Source organism: Ailuropoda melanoleuca, chromosome 11, assembly GCF_002007445.2.
Source record: "Ailuropoda melanoleuca isolate Jingjing chromosome 11, ASM200744v2, whole genome shotgun sequence".
Taxonomy (NCBI): domain Eukaryota; kingdom Metazoa; phylum Chordata; class Mammalia; order Carnivora; family Ursidae; genus Ailuropoda; species Ailuropoda melanoleuca.
The window spans coordinates 14,063,173-14,080,107 of record NC_048228.1 but is presented as its reverse complement, the minus strand read 5'-3'; the positions used below and the strand labels follow the sequence as shown (position 1 = coordinate 14,080,107).

General features: G+C 36.0%; 1 protein-coding gene across 5 annotated transcripts in view; it reads left to right on the top strand.

Moving 5' to 3' along the window:
- The window catches only part of USP53 (ubiquitin specific peptidase 53), a 63,433-nt gene that overhangs the window by 16,760 nt on the left and 29,738 nt on the right, over positions 1 to 16,935 (top strand). For 3 of the 5 annotated variants that reach the window (XM_011235671.3, XM_019808691.2, XM_034671294.1), the window contains 2 exons: positions 10,258 to 10,350; positions 14,923 to 15,057. In XM_011235671.3, the coding sequence (XP_011233973.2) occupies positions 10,258 to 10,350; positions 14,923 to 15,057 (228 nt within the window). The remainder of the gene's footprint in view (positions 1 to 10,257; positions 10,351 to 14,922; positions 15,058 to 16,935) is intronic. The other 2 variants (XM_019808692.2, XM_034671295.1) reach the window with 1 other exon arrangement.

The following is a 16,935-nucleotide window of genomic DNA, read 5'->3' as shown; positions in this document are numbered from 1 at the left end:
CTAACCTGCTTTTCTTCTTTAGGTAAATATCCTTTCTTATGTAAGATGTAGTTTTTATTCAGTAGTTCCAGATTTTGTAGGATCCTATGTCTTTCTGACCATTGACTGTATAGTAGTGCTAAGGATGAGGAAGATTTAGAATATTGGAATGTTATTCTATTGACTGTAGAATATACCTTAAAAGAATTTATTTAAAATAAATCACTCTTAGATATTTTCTGTTGCTTTTTTTTCCCTCCTGAAAACAGAGTAGAAAGAGAAATATTGGTTAATTAACTCATATATAAATGAACATATCATGTGCTCAGACATCTGACTCAGACTTGTTTTCCCAGTTGTCCTCTGTCTGGGACAGATGTCAAACTTGAAAGTTCTGTAATTCATCCAGGGAAAGAGATCTAATTGGCATTCTAATATACATTGGGACCCTTAAATGGCAGCCACTGTTCTGCCATGGCCAAAAGATCCTACTGGCATTAAGTGCTATGAGAAGTGCAGGAAAATATTTATTGAACAGCACTGGATTTAGGCAAATACTGCATATCAAAAGACTTGGAATTAATGCTTTTGTTTAAATCAGGCTGTGATAAAGGGCTTCTATCACTTTAAATCTTTTTCTGTTAACCCTTTTCCAGTTCTTTTTTGTTTATATATTTCTCTCTATTTCTATCCTTTTCTTTGGCTCCCAAAATGCTTTGTGTAGTTAGTGAGACAAAAAGCATGTTATAACAAAATTCTAAGTAAGGACACTTACATGGTAAAGAAAATGGAGAAGTAGTCCAATGATGATATCATTGGAAAATATATATATAAATTCGTGTGTGCGTATATATACTTTTTTTTAATGAACATTACATTGATCTTTACCATGAAGGTTATTTATTAACATTTCTGCTGCTCATCATTCCTTTATGTAAATTCAGCATTCCATCTGGTATCACTTATTCTCCTTGAAGGACCTTTTTTAACATTTTTTATAGGTCAGGTCTGTTGTTGGTGAGTTCTTTTAGCTTTTGTGTTTCTGGAAAAAATCTGTTTCACTTGTGTTTTTGAAAGATATTTTTACTCATTAAAGAAGTCTAAGTTGGCAGTTTTTCCCTTTCAGTACTTTAAAGATTTTGGTCCTTTGACTTCCAGCTTGCATTATTTCTAGTGAAAAACTGTTGTCATTCTTTGTCTTCTGTAGGCAATGTGTCCTTTTTCTCTGGCTCTTTTTAAGATTTCTCTTTTTCACTACTTTAAAGCAACTTGATATTGATGTGTCTTGACATAGTTTTCTTCATGTTTCTTGTGTTTGAGTTTATTGAGCATCTTAGATCTGTGGATTTATAATTTTAATAAAATTGGAAAGTCTTTGGCCATTATTTCCTCAAATTTTTCTGTCTCTCTCCTCATTTGAGGGACTGCAGTTATATATAGTTGGTTGTCTGAGGTTGTTCCACAGCTCACTTATGCTCTCTTAATTTTCATTCACAGTCTCTTTTTCTTTCTCTCCGTTTTATTTTTTATGGCTTCTATTACTATGTTTTCAACTTCATTAATCTTTTCCTTTGCAATGTCTAATCTGCTATTAATCCCATCCAGTATATTTTAATTTCAGACATTGTAATTTTAACCTCTGGAAGTTTGATCTGGGTCTTCTAAAAATCTCTTTCAAGTCTATACTTAACATGTTCATTCTCTTCTATAGCATCTTGAACATATGAAATACAGTTGTAATAATTGTTTTAATGTACTTGTCTACTACTTCTGTCATTCTACACATTCTGGGTTTCAACTGATTTTTTTTCTCCTCATTTGGGAATATATTTTCTTGTTCATTTTAATGCCCAATAATTTTTGATTGGGTGTCAGACATTTTGCGTTTTATCTTATTGGGCGATGGGTATTTTTATATTCTTAGAAATATTCTTGAACTTTGTTCTGGGATAGGGTTGCTTTATTTGGAAATAGTTTGATCATTTTACTTTTAAGCTTTGTTAGGCAGTCCCAGAGTTGTGTTTATTCCAGGATTAATTTGTCTTCTCCTGGGTTAGACCTTCCTCCTTTAGCCAATGCTCTATGGATTGTAAAGCACTCTACATTGACTGTTAGGAGCAAGAACTATCCTAGGTGGGTATGAGCTCTGGGCACTGTTCCCTCTAATTTGGGGGGGAGGGGGATTTCTTTCCTCAGCCTCAGGTAATTTCCTGACAGTATTTGCCTGAATACTCGAGGGGGACCCTCTGTAGAGCTGTGGTATTCACTCTGTGTGCAGCTCTCTTCTCTGCAGCACTCTGCCCTGCCAACTCTAGCTGCTTTAGTGTCCCCGAACTTCCACCTCTATCTCTTCAACTCAGGAGATCTCTTGGCCCAGATGTTAAATGTCTGGTATATAAACTAATTTACAAAAGCCAATCTTCACTAACAAAACAGGTATTCAAATATAGATTTTCTGTTAGAAAAAGCCTGACTTCATTTTTTTAAATGTAGATTGTTAATATTATTATGCAATTTGATGAATTGTTTTTAAAACTGCTGAGAATTAAATTATGGAACGTCTTGTAAGAAATTATTAAAAGTGGACATTATTCAAATGTACTGTTTTCAGTAGTGTCTGCACTAATTTACGTTCCCACCAGCAGTGCATGAGGGTTCCCCTTTTTCCACATCCTCCCAACACTTATTTCTTTTTTGACAATAGCCAATCTGGTAAGTGTGAAGTGGTATCTTTTGTGGTTTTGATTTGCATTTCCCTGTTGAACATATTTTCAGGTGTCTTCTTTGGAAAAATGTCTGTTCAAGTCCTCCGTCCATTTTTTAATCAGGTTGTTGTTGATGATGTTGTTAATATTAAGTTCTCTAAGTTCTTTATATATTTTGGATAACAATCCCTTATTGTGTGTATGAGTTGCAAATACCTGCTCCGAGTAAGTAGGTCACCTTTTTGTTTTGTTGATGGTTTCCTTTGCTGTGCAAAAGCTTTTAGTTTAATGTGATCCCATTTGTTTATTTTAGCTTTTTTGCCCTTAGCTGAAGAGACTGGTCAAAAAATATATTTATATGTTACTAAGACTGATGTCAGAAAGCTTACTGTTTCTTTTCTTCTAGGAATCTTATGGTTTCAGGTTTTACATTCAAGTCTCTAATAATTCATTTTAAAGTTATTTTTATATGTCACATAAATGTGGTTCAGTTTCATTCTTTAACATGTAGCTGTTCAGTTTTCTCAACACCATTTATTGAAGAGAATCCATTATTTTCTCCACTGTGTAATCTTGGCTTCCTTTGTCATACATTAATTGACCATATAAGCATAGGTTTATTTCTGGGCTCTCTGTTCTGTTCCATTGACTTAAGTGTCTTGTTTTCCTGCCAGTTACCATACCACTATAGCTTTGTAGTATAGTTTGAAGTCAGGAGGCATGATGCCTCCAGCTGTATTCTTCCTTCTCAAGATTACTTTGGCTATTCAGGGTCTTTTGTGGTTCCATACAAATTTTAGGATTATTTGTCTGCTTCTGTGAAAAGTCTCATTGCTATTTTGATGGGCGTTGCATTGAATCTGTAGATTGCTTTGGGTAGTATGGATATTCTAACAATATTAATTCTTCCAATCCATGAACATGGAATATATTTCCATTTGTGTTATTTTTTTATTTCTTTCAACCATATCTTATAATTTTAACCAGAGTACAGTCAGACCTTGTTTTATTGTGCTTCACCTTTCTACACTGCAGATACTGCATTTTTTACCAACTAAAGGTTTGTGGCAACCCTATATCAAAAATGTCAGTGGACACTGTTTTCCAACAGCATTTGCACACTTTGTGTGGCTTTGTCATATTTTTGTAATTCTTGCAGTATTTAAACTCTTTTATTGTTATTATATTTGTTATGGTGATTTGTGATCACTGATCTTGATGTTACTATTGTAATTGTTTCAGGGCACCACAAACTACCCCTATATAAGATGATACTTAATTGATAAATGTTGTGTGTGTTCTGACTGCTCCATTGAACAGCTGTTCCCTTATCTCTCTCCCTCTCCTTGGGCCTCCCTATTCCCTGAGACACAACAACGTTGAAATTAGGCCAGTTAATAACCCTACAGTGTTACGGTGTCCTTTAAGTGTTCAAGTGAAAGAAAGACTTCATGTCCTCTTACTTCATTTGTATTTTTTAAAAGATTTTATTTCTTATTTATTTATTTATTATTTGAGAGAGTGAGAGAGGGCTCCCATGAGCATGAGTAGGGGGAGGGGCAGAGAGAGAGGACGAGAGTGAGAATCTAAAGCAGACTCTGGGCTGAGCACAAAGCCTAACGTGGGGCTTGATTTCACATAACCCTGAGACCACGAACTGAGCCAAAATCAAGAGTTGAATGCCCAGCCAACCCAGCCACCCAGGTGCCCCTGTCCTCGCACTTTAAAGCAAAAGCTAGAAATGATTAAGCTTAGTGAGGAAGGCATATCGAAAGTCGAGATAGGCTGAAAGTGAGGCCTCTTATGCCAAAGTTAGCCAAGTTGTGAATACAAAGAAAAAGTTCTTGAAGGAAATGAAAAGTGCTACTCCAGCGAAAACAAATGATGAAGAAAGTGAAACAGCCTTCTCGCTGATACGGGAAAAGTTTTAGTTGTCTGCATAGAAGATGAAACCAGCCACAACATTCCCTTAAGTTAAAGCCTAATCCAGAGGAAAGCCCAAACTGTCTTCAATTCTGTGAATGCTGAGAGAGTAAGAAATCTGCAGAAGAGAGGTTTGAAGCTAGCAGAGGTTGGTTCATGAGATTTAAGGAAAGAAGCCATCTCTGTAACAAAGTGCAAGGCAAAGCAGCAAGTGCTGATATAGAAGCTGCAACAAGTCATCCAGAAGATGTAGCTGATTTAATTCATGAAGGTGGCTACACTAAACGACACATTTTCAATGTAGACAGAACAGCCTTCTATTGAAAGAAGGTACCATCTAGGACTTTCACAGCTAGAGAAGAGAAGTCAATGCCTGGCTTCAAAGCTTCAAAGGACAGGCTGGCTCTCTTGTTATGGGCTAATATAATATAGGTGGTGACTTTAAAATGAAACTAATACTTATTTGCCATTTTGAAATTTTTAGGGCCCTTAAAAATTATGCTAAATCTACTCTGCCCATGCTCTATAAATATAACAACGAAGCCTGGGTAACAGCACATTTTTTACAACATGGTTTACTGAATCCTGCTGATGAGACTTACTGTTCAGAAAAAAAGAATCCTCAAAATTAAGTGCTCATTGACAATGTACCTGGTCACCCAAGAGTTCTGATGGAGATGGACAATGAGAGTAATGTTGTTTTTATGCCTGTTAAAATGATAACTTTCTGCAGCTCATGGATCAAGGAATAATGTTCACTTTCAAGTCTTGTTATTTAAGAAATTTCATAAAGCTATAGTTTTCAGAAGGCTTTAGCTTCCATAGGTAGTGAGTGATTCCTCTGATGAATCTGGACAAAGTAAATAAAAAATGTTCTTGAAGACTATGAATCTAGATGTTACTAGAAATATTCATGATTCATGGGAAGAGGTCAAAATACCAACACAGATAGGAGTTTGGAAGAAGTCAAATCCAGCCTTCATGGATGACTTTGAGGGGTTTAAGACTTCAGTAGAGGAAGTAACTGCAGATGTGGTGGAAAAAGTATGAGAACTAGAATTAGAAGTAGAGCCTGAAGATGTGACTGACTGAATTGCTGAAATCTCATGATGAAACTTCAATGGGTAAGAACATCTTATGGATGAGCCAAGAAAGTGGTTTCTTTTTCTTTTTTCTTTTCTTTTTTTTTTAGTGCCATTTTTTTTTTTAAGGAAGTGATTTCTTGAGATGGACTCTACCCTAGTGAAGATGCTGTGTACATTGTTGAAATGACAACAAAGGATTTAGAATATTACATAAACTTAGTTGATAAAGCAGCTGCAGAGTTTGAGAGGATTGAGTCCCATTTTGAAAGTTCTGTGGGTAAAACTCTATCAAACAACATTGCATGCTATATAAAAATAGCTGATGAAAGGAGAGTGAATTGATGTGGCAAACTTCATTATTATCTTTTTTAAGAAATTATGACAGCCATTGGGGCTCCTGGGTGGCACAGTGGTTAAGCGTCTGCCTTCAGCTCAGGGCGTGATCCTGGCGTTATGGGGTCGAGCCCCACATCAGGCTCTTCTGCTATCAGCCTGCTTCTTCCTCTCCCACTCCCCCTGCTTGTGTTCCCTCTCTCGCTGTCTGTCTCTGTCTCTGTTGAATTAAAAAAAAAAAAAAATTATGACAGCCACCCCAGCTTTCCACAATCACCACCCTTATCAGTCAGCAGCCATCATCAAGGTAGGACCCTCTACCAACAAAATGATTTTAACTCTCTGAAAGCTCAGGTGATGGTTAACAGTTTTAGCAATAAAATATTTTTAAATTAAGGTATGTACATTGTTTTCTAGTCATAATGCTTTTGCATGCTTAATAGACAGCAGTATAGTCTAAGCATAACTTTGTATGCACTGGGAAACTAAAAAGTTTATTTGACTGACTTTTGCGATATTAGCTTTATTGTGATGGCCTGAAATTGAACCTGCAATATCTCAGAGGTATGCCTGTACAGGTCTTTAACCTCCTTTGTTAAATTTATTCCTAGGTATTTTCTTCTCTTGGATGTAATTTTAAATGGATTATTTTCTTAATTTCTCTATCTGATAGCTCGTTATTAGTATATAGAAACAACTAATTTCTATATGCTAATTTTGTATTCTGTGACTTTACTGAATTCATTCTAATAGTTTTTTGGTGGAGTCTTTAGGGTTTTCTATATATAGTATCATGTTATCTGCAAATCATGACAGTTTTACTTCTTTTCAATTCAGATGCCTTTTATTTCTTTTTCTTGCCTAATTGTTGTGGCTAGGACTTCTTGAATAACTGTGATGAGATTGAGCACTTTTGTTTCTGATTTTAGAGGAAAAGCTTTCAGCTTTTCACTGTTGAGTGTGATATTAGCTATGGGTTTGTCATATATGACCTTTATTTTGTTGAGGTATGTTTCTTTTATACTCACTTTGTGAGAGTTTTTATCATAAATGATGTTGAATTTTTGTCAAATGCTGTTTCTGTATTAAGATCATTATATGATTTATTCTTTGTTTTCTTAATGTGGTGTAATATGTTGATTGATTTACAGATACTGAACCACCGTTGCATCCCTGGAACAAACCTCACTTATTAATGGCATATGATCCTCTTCATGTACTGTTGAATTTCATTTGCTAATATTTTGTTGAGGATTTTTGTATCTATGTTCATTGGGGATATTGGCCCCTTCCTTCCTTCCTTCCTTCCTTCCTTCCTTCCTTCCTTCCTTCCTTTCTGGTTTTGATATCAGGGTAATGTTGGCCTTGTAAAATGAGTTTGGAAGTGTTTCTCCCTCTTTAATTTTTTGGAATAATTTGAGAAGGATAATTATCAACTCTTTAAATGATTAGTAGAATTCACCTGTGAAACTGTCTGATCCTGGACTTTTGTTTGGGGGAAGTTTTTACTGATTCAATTTCATTACTTGTAATCATTCTGTTCAGGTTTCCTATTTCTTTGTGGTTTGGTCTTAGAAAACATAACTGTGTTTTTTTCTAGGAATTTATCCATTTCTTCTAGGTTTTTCAGTTTGTTGGCCTATTATTATTTGAAGTAGTCCCTTATGATCCTTTATATTTCTGTGGTGTCAGTTGTAACTTCTGCATTTCTGATTTTATTTATTTGGATTGTCTCTTTTTCTCCTGATGAGTCTGGTGAGAGGTTTGTTGCTTTTATCTTTTCAAAGAACAAGCTTTTAGTTTCACTGTTCTTTTCTAATTTTCTTTTTTTAAGCCTCTCATTTATTTCTACTCTGATCTTTATTATTTCCTTCCTTCTGCTAACTTTGGGCTTTGTTCTTCTTTTTCTAGAGTCTTTACATGTGAAGTTAGTTTATTTCGACTTTTCTTGTTTCTTGAGGTAGGCCTGTATTGTCATGAACTTCCTTCTTAGAACTGCTTTTGCTGTACCCCATACATTTTGTAAAGTTGTGCTTCCATTTTCATTTATCCCAAGGGTTCCCCCTCCCCTCATATTTCTGAGCACTTCCCCCCCCCGTCTTTTTATTATTCAAGTGTAAATAACACACAGTATTGTATTAGTTTCAGATGTACAATATAGTGATTGAACAGTTCTGTACATTTCTCAGCGTTCATCAAGATAAGTGTACTCTTCCCATCCCCCAGACTATTTAAAAGTCTTTTTTTTAGTTTGGCTCTTTTTCCCTTGTTTGTTCATTTGTTTTGTTTTCTAAATTCCATATATGAGTAAAATCATATGGTATTTGTCTTTCTTTGACTGACTTATTTAACTTAGCATTATGCCCTCCAGTTCCATCCATGTTGGTGCAAATGGCTAGATTTTACTTAAATTTTTTCTTCGATTTGTCTACCCATTGGTTGTTTGTAATCAACATTTTAAAATGAAGTAGGATAAGGATTAATATTTAGAATAACTTTTGATATGGATTTGTTAAAAGGGGGGATAAACTATTATACTGAATAATGTATAGAGAAGTCAGAATATTTTTTCTGTAGTTTGGATCCAGCATAACTTAAACATTTTGCTAATCCAGAAAACATTCCAGTTACATTTGAAGAGTCACTTCACTGGCCTTATAAACAGATTATGGAGGTTACTCTCTTTTGACTGAATATTTTAGAATTTTATCTGACATAACTATAATTAAGTAGTGATGACATATGGTGTGGCTTTAAATTATCTAAGTTAAAAGCAATGTTATAATCTTTAATACCTAGCATTTATTCTGTTCTTACTTGTGTTGGTACTTAACCGAACACTATGTGTTCTCTCTAATCTAATTCTTAAAACAATCCTAAGAGGTAAGTACTGCCTTAATCTTCACTTTACTGATGAGAAAATTGAGTTTCAGAAAATATTTTGCTCAAGTCAACCCAAGAGCTGGTAAGCAATAAATCCAGAATTAATACCCAGGCAGTCTGCCTTCAAACGTATTACTAAGCACAGTGCTATGCTGCTTCCCAAGGTTGTGCCATCCTGGTCTTCATCTTGACAGATGAATGAATTCCAATGGCATGTGTTTTATGGTATGGTCAGATATATGTGATGTGCAAGAAAATTATTAAACATTTTCAAGGACTTTGCAAAAAACACTGAATTATTTGTGATAAATAAATGGATCCTATTAGTTTTCTTTAAGAAAAAGCAGCTGTCAAAGGGAAATTCTGAAATGGCATTTAGTTATTAATTGAAAATACAGGATATTTATTAAAATCATTTGTTTTTCTTAATCTTTGTTTCTAGTTGGGAGAAATGAGAGATCATGAATGGATTTTCTAAGTTATATTATTTGAGGAAATGATCGAAAGATATAGGGGAACTTGGAGATCTGTTTGTTGTAATAGTAATTACAGCAACAAATAGCAGCTGGTGTTCTTTGCATGCCAGTTATGTACTGGGCACTCCTCTAAGCACTTTATGTATTAGTACATATTGTTTAATCCTTACAGGAACGGCATGAGGCAGGCAAAATTATCCCCACTTCATAGTTTTCAGATTTTTTTAGAATGATTTTAAATACTGGACTGATTTTATTTAAACAATTAGTGTTTTTTTTTTCTTTTAGTAGCAAATAATGAATGGATAATTGCAGCAAATATATTCATATTATTCCTTAACTGATGCTTTTTACCGTACTGTCCCCCCATTACTGCACAGCTGACTGCTTTGTCATTCAACATACAAGGCCACAGGCCTTTGCTCACCTTTTTTTTTCTGGCTGTTACATACTGACCCTTATTTGATACACCCTGGCTTTCAACTCCAATTATATTTCCTTCCTAAAGTTCAGTGTGTTCCAAGTATTATAATCACTTCCTCTTTCATGTCACTGCCAAGTCCTCCATTCAGTGTCCCATGTTTCCTTTTCATATAAAATCCTTAACTGAGGAATTAGTTTTTTCTTAATTCTCTGCCTGTCAGTTTTTACATGTGAATCAATAAGAATATCTTCTAAATCCTTCTTTTATATATTCACTACATGTATATAGCAGTTTCATAGTTGCTGTTAGTCTCAGTGCTTATATGTCGGATTGTGCACAAGAGATTAAAAGAAGTTATTAGCCTTCTGCAATTTAAGTCAGATCTGTCTTTTATCATAGGGAGAAAAATTTTATTGTATTTCTTCAGCTTCTTCCTTACAATTTTTTAGGTTTTATGGCAATTGGATATATTCCGAAGAAGCTTGCGGGTTCTAACTGGACATGTTTGTCAGGGAGATGCCTGCATATTTTGTGCATTGAAGGTAATCTTTTAATAGTACTGAAAAATTACTATTAATTATTTCACCAAAAAATTAATTTTAGGGGCGCCTGGGTGGCACAGCGGTTAAGCGTCTGCCTTCAGCTCAGGGCGTGATCCCAGCGATCTGGGATCGAGCCCCACATCAGGCTCTTCTGCTATGAGCCTGCTTCTTCCTCTCCCACTCCCCCTGCTTGTGTTCCCTCTCTCGCTGGCTGTCTCTCTCCCTGTCGAATAAATAAAATAAAAAATCTTTAAAAAAAAATTAATTTTATTTGGTAGTTTATTTGGTCAGTTTATTTGAAATTAAAGTTCACTGTCGGGGCACCTGGGTGGCGCAGCCGTTAAGCGTCTGCCTTCGGCTCAGGGCGTGATCCTGGAGTTCTGGGATCACGCCCCACATCAGGCTCCTCCGCTAGGAGCCTGCTTCTTCCTCTCCCACTCCTCCTGCTTGTGTTCCCTCTCTCGATGGCTGTCTCTCTGTCAAATAAATAAATAAAATCTTTTAAAAATAAATAAAGTTCATTGTCAAGTGACTTAGAGCTTTGAAGGTGAATTCTTAAAGTATGATTTATTCAAGTTTATGGGTTTTTCCCCACTTTTATGTAAGGACAGTTAAAATTAATACTCTAAATAGCATAGACATGTTAGGAATGTTACATTTTTCATTATTTTGGAACAATTCTTTATTCATTTTATGAAATGGATTTTGAACTACTACTGAATTTTGTGCACTGCTGTAGTAACTGATACTGCAGTGAACAAGGTGATAAAACTTCTGTTCTCATGGAGCTTATATTCTTTTTTTTTTTAAGATTTTATTTATTTATTTGACAGAGAGAGAGATAGCCAGTGAGACAGGGAACACAAGCAGGGGGAGTGGGAGAGGAAGAAGCAGGCTCCCAGCAGAGGAGCCTGACGGGCTCGATCCCAGAAAGCCAGGATCACACCCTGAGCTGAAGGCAGACGCTTAACGACTGTGCCACCCAGGTGCCCCAGAGCTTATATTCTTGAAGGGGAGGAGAAAATAAGTGGGGAATAAATCAGGGAAAGGGAATAAAGAGTGTTAAATAGTCAGGAAAACCTCACTGGGAAGGTTTAAACCATTACCTGGAAAAGATGATGGAGTGAAGCATTCCAGGCAAGCAGGGAAACAATAACTGCAAAGGCCCTAAGATGAGTATACGTGACACATTCAAGGAAACCTGGGTGGCAGAAGCTTTGTGAGCAAGGGGGAGTGATGAGAGGTGAGCTCAGAAGTAAGGTGAGTTGTGATTTTAAAACATGTCTGCAGGGGTGTGTGGGTGACTCAGTTGGTTAAGCATCAGACTCTTGATTTTGGCTGGGGTCATGATCTCAGTGTCATGACATCAAGGAGCCTCACCTTGGGCTCCATGCTCAGCGGGGAGCTGCTTGAGATTCTCTCTCTCCCTCTCTCCCTCCCCCCACTCCTTGGACTCTCTCTAAATAAATAAATAGATAAAATCTTTAAAAATAAAATAAAACACGTCTGCAAATTCCTGTGCACTTTTTTTTTTTTTTTTTTTTTTTTAGAGAAAAAGCACAAGNAGGAGAGGGGCAGAGAGAGAGGGGGAGAGAGAATCCTAGGCAGGCTCTCATGCCCAGGGCAAAGCCCAACACAGGGCTTGATCTCACAGCCCTGAACTCATGACCTGAGCTGAAATCTAGAGTTGGACACCTAACCAGCTGAGCCACCCACATGCCCCTCTTCTGCACTCTTCCTGTCAAAAGGTGGATATGGGCTGGCCTTAAGGAATCATTCCCACCAAATAGAATGGCAGAAATGATGCTGCAGACATCTGAGGCTAGGTTAGATTAGAAAAGGCTAAGCGGATAGGCAGCACCAACAACAGCATCACCGGCTCAATGTAAGCGAGCAACCTTCAGATGGTTCTAGGTCCCAGCATTCAAACTGTCCCAGATAACTACCAGTGTAGCAGAGTCAAGCTGTCCTCACCAAAATTGGTGATTTGTAATCATAATAAATGTTATTTTTAGTAACTAAGTTTTGTGGTGTTTTGTTATGGAGCAGTAAATAACTGGAATAGGGGTCCATATTGTGTAGGTCCTTCTAGGCCTTTGTGAGGACGTTGGCTTTTTCTCTTGAGTGATTTAGGAAGTCTCGGGATTGTTTCGAGTGGAAGAGTGATATAATCTGTTTTAACTAGCTACAATGTTTGGACTAGATCTCTTTGGCTACTTGGATGAGAATAAATAGAAGAGAGACAAAGGCAGAAACAGGGAGTCATGTATATATTAGCATCTCATTTATGTCTTCAAAATTTGCCCAAGAATTTAATATTTTATTAACATGTTTCAGAGATAAACATTTCATTCTTTTACATTATTGAATATTCTTACACACACACATACATGCAAGAAAATAAAGAGCCATTTTCCTGCTTTTTTTGTCTTATACTCCTGAATATAAATCACCAAAGAAGGCAATTTTATATTCTCTTTTTTAGAACATAGCAAAATAGGGCTATTGTTAGGGGATGAAGAATGAACTTAGATCAAATTACAGTATCACATTTTATTTATGCCACAGTCTATTTTGGATATTTTGTCCAATTGTAAAAAATGAGTATAGTTAAAATTTCTAGCCTGAATCTTTCATAGCCTTAAACAATCACCTTCCTGCCTGCCCACCAACTACCCAAAACACACACACGCACACACACTCTGTCTCTCTGTCTCAGGTCCTGCACTTCAGCCAGACTGGCTGCCTTTTGCAATTTCTCAGAGCTGGCTTGCGTCTTTGACTGTATTTATTATTACTCCTTTTGTCTAGAATGCTTTTCTTCTACATGTTTTTGTGGCTAACATCCCGTTTCCTTTATGCCAGTCCTCAAATGAGGACATCAATAAGACCTTCCCTGACTAGCCTTAGGTGATAGTTAACCTCCTTCCTACTCTCAACTATCTCTATTTCTATTATAATACTTTATTTTCTTCTCTTGTGTTTTATTTCTTTATTTTTCTCTATTGTGTTTATCACATTCTGACATACTGTATAATACTTACTTGCTTTCTCCTTACTATAACGAGAATGTGTGCCCCATGAGGGCAGGGTTTTTGTCTGTTTTCTAGTGAAGATGCCTCACATAGACTAAGCAGTCAAAAAACAGATGACAAATGAGTGACACTCAGATGTAGGATTAATATCTTAAGCATTATCTTGAAAAGTTAATTGCCTAAATAAGAAATGACATCTGAAAATATTTTTTATTTTTTCATATTTGTAATTATAGCTAAAAGATTATAGTTCTGGATATCTAATATCATTTGGCATCTTTATTCTTCAATTTTTTATTTATTTATAAATTAGGTTTTCTTGCAGTAGTGGGAACAGATTTTTTGAAATATTTTCCTCACCTACCATATATTGATCTGAAAAAAAAAAGTTTTTGAGATGACATATCCCTTGAGCTAATTAAGAATTCAGTGTGTCCAATCCTTATTTGGTGGGTTGCCACTGAAAACCTTCTTTTCCCCCCACTTTCCCCCACTTAAGATGATTGTCATAAAACTGGAACTTATTAAAAAGCTTTTCTTACTTAAATTCAGTAAGGAAAATGGAAAACCAGATTAACACCTATAATCACATGTTCTTGAATGTTTCGACTGTTTCTTAAGCTTAGGTTAGAAATAATGCTCCAAGTGAGGAAAACTGATAATTTGAAAAAGAAATTTCTTTAAAAATTAAAAGTAATCATTTCTGACTTCATGCAAATTGTACAGTGTCAGTTTTTAAAGGCAAATTAGTGGGAAATTTTCATTGCATTGAAGTTATTTAATTTTTGTTTACTTTTAAACCAGAGTTTGTCATTTTCTGAGGTTTATTTAGGAAGAAATAAAAAAATTCTTTTTTTTTTTTAATTTATTTAGGTTTATTTAGGAAGAAACAAAAAAAGTTCATTTAAGCTACTTTTTTTGATTTTATTTATTTAGTTGATAGAGAAGGAGCCAGGGGAGGGGCAAAGGGAAGGGAAGAAGCAGATTCCCCACTGAGCAGGGAGCCTGATGTGGGGCTCAATCCCAGAACCCTGAGATCATGACCTGAGCTGAAGGCAGACACTTAACCGACTGAGACACCCAGGTGCCCCAAGCTACTTTTTTTAAGGACTAGTGAGTTTCTACTAACTTTGATGTGATTATATATTTATTTTTGGTTAACATAATTTTAATTCCTATAGCATACTTTTAGATTTATAGCAGCTTTTCTCAGAACTCTTCCTTAAACAACTTGGATCAGAATTACCTGGGGAACAGTTTAAAAATTGCCTTCACTTCTGCATGCTCAGTTAGAATCCCTGAGGTTGGGAACTGAGAACTCATTTAATTCTGTGCACACTAACATTTGATTTCGAGGCTGGGGCTACCATTTCTATACATTACTGATACAAATAATTAATCTTTATATGGAATAGAGCAAAAGACTGTTATAACAGTTTCTGGGTATAGTGTTGTGAGTTTCACCGTGTTATTATGAAATTACTGATGTGTGTCTTTAGTTGTTGGCTGTAAACTTACTGATGTGCTTGATCTCCAGACAATATTTGCACAGTTTCAGCACAGTCGAGAAAAAGCACTTCCCTCGGATAACATAAGACATGCTCTAGCAGAGAGCTTCAAAGATGAGCAGCGATTTCAGTTGGGCCTTATGGATGATGCTGCAGAGTGCTTTGTAAGTATTTTTGATAATCCTTAAATCAGACTACTAGCTTGTTTTCTTTAAATGATATAAATTTTGAAATGAATTAGACATAAATTTCTAACAGTGGAAATGAGTCATAACTGCTCATTGGATCCCTGTCTTACCTGCCCTTCAGAGCTCAGTTTAAGTCCATCTGTGTCTCCTGACTTTTGATTTATTTGTGCAGCTATCATTTTTATTGGATATTAGACTACTGGAATATTGTAAAATTTATTTATTAGCGTAGACATTTAATTAAATATAAATAATGTCACTTAAGTCAGTGTTCTGCCTCTGCAGGGTTTATTATATGTGCAGCGCATTCCCAGCAGTAGCATTTCTCATTACATGCAATGATTCTCTTTGGGAGAGAAGAGGATCTTGGTGGGCAGCTGTCAGGGGCAGCAGTTCTGATACACCCCTGACTCTGGGTTGAGAATCACTGACTGGGGCTGATGTTCCAAGATTCTGTGTTACCACCATATCGATAAGTAGAGCATTCCTTTGAATAGTAACTTAATCTTATGTACCTTCTAAAATGCGTATGTTGATTATTAAATGAGTCAATGTTATAGATGTTACCTATATTTAAAGAGGTAGCCATTTTTTTTCTTAGTCTTATATCTATTTGGCAAATTCTATACATTCCTTCATCAGAAAGACACATTATTTCCCCGAAGCCACTTCCTACTAGTTCAGGCCCGTACTCTCAGCATTTAAGCCTCCTTACTTGTATCTGTTCAGCCTATCCCCTTATAGTGTTTTTCAATGGCCAACAGATTAATAAAATTTTCTTCAGATTAATCTTTGCCCTTCAAATATTCCTGTGATTCAAATCTGGACTCTCTTCTGACATTTAAGGCCATTTACTGTTAAACTCCAGTTTACCTCTTTATTTCCTCCTGGAATTTTCCCTCCTAATGAGGTGGTTCTATTCCTCAAGTACGTCTTTTAAATTCACTGGATTTCTTTTTCTTTTCCTTTTTTTTTTTTTTTTTAAAGATTTTATTTATTTGTCAGAGAGAGAGTACAAGCAGGGAGAGCAGCTGGCAGGGGAGAAGCAGGCTCCCTGCTGGGCAAGGACCCTGATATGGGACTCGATCCCAGGACCCTGGTATCATGACCTGAGCCAAAGGAGCCACCCAGGTGTCCCAGAATTCACTGGATTTCTGTAGAATTTACTGTCTGTAAAATTCATTTGGCATTTATATGTTATCATCATTTTTTAAAAGATTTATTTATTTGAGAGAGCACGCATAAACACACACACAAGTTGGGGGGAGAGGCAGAGGGAGAGAGAGAATCCACAAGCAGATTCACCACTGAGTATGGAGCACAAGGCACAACGGTTTGATACCAAGACCCTGAGATCATGACCTGAGTCAATACCAAGAGTTGGCTGCTTAACTGACTGAGCCATTCAGGCACCCCTGTTGTTATCATTTTCTTAATGAGCATCTTTACTGTTTCCTTGGACAGATGGAAAGCTCTTTGACCAGCGTACTGCTTAGCATACTTTCCGTGTTGATTAAAATGTGTCAGAAACAGCGCACATAGTCATAAAATATGCTTTTCATATTTCTCATGTTCCTAATTGATTAATTACTTAATATATAGATATATTTTGTACAATACCAAACTTTGTAGTTTATTTTCACTTAAATGAAATGTACTAATATGTGATATGATATTTGGTTTTAAATTCAGAGGAGGGGGAAGTCAGCAACTTAAAAGAATCCATTGGATAAGCTTTGCTAAAAAGAAGGATTATTTGTTAAAGAAATGAATACTCTGTATCGATCTGTATTACAAATTCGAAATTTCATGTGAAATTTGTTTGCAGGGCAGATTCCTTGCATTAGGGTATTA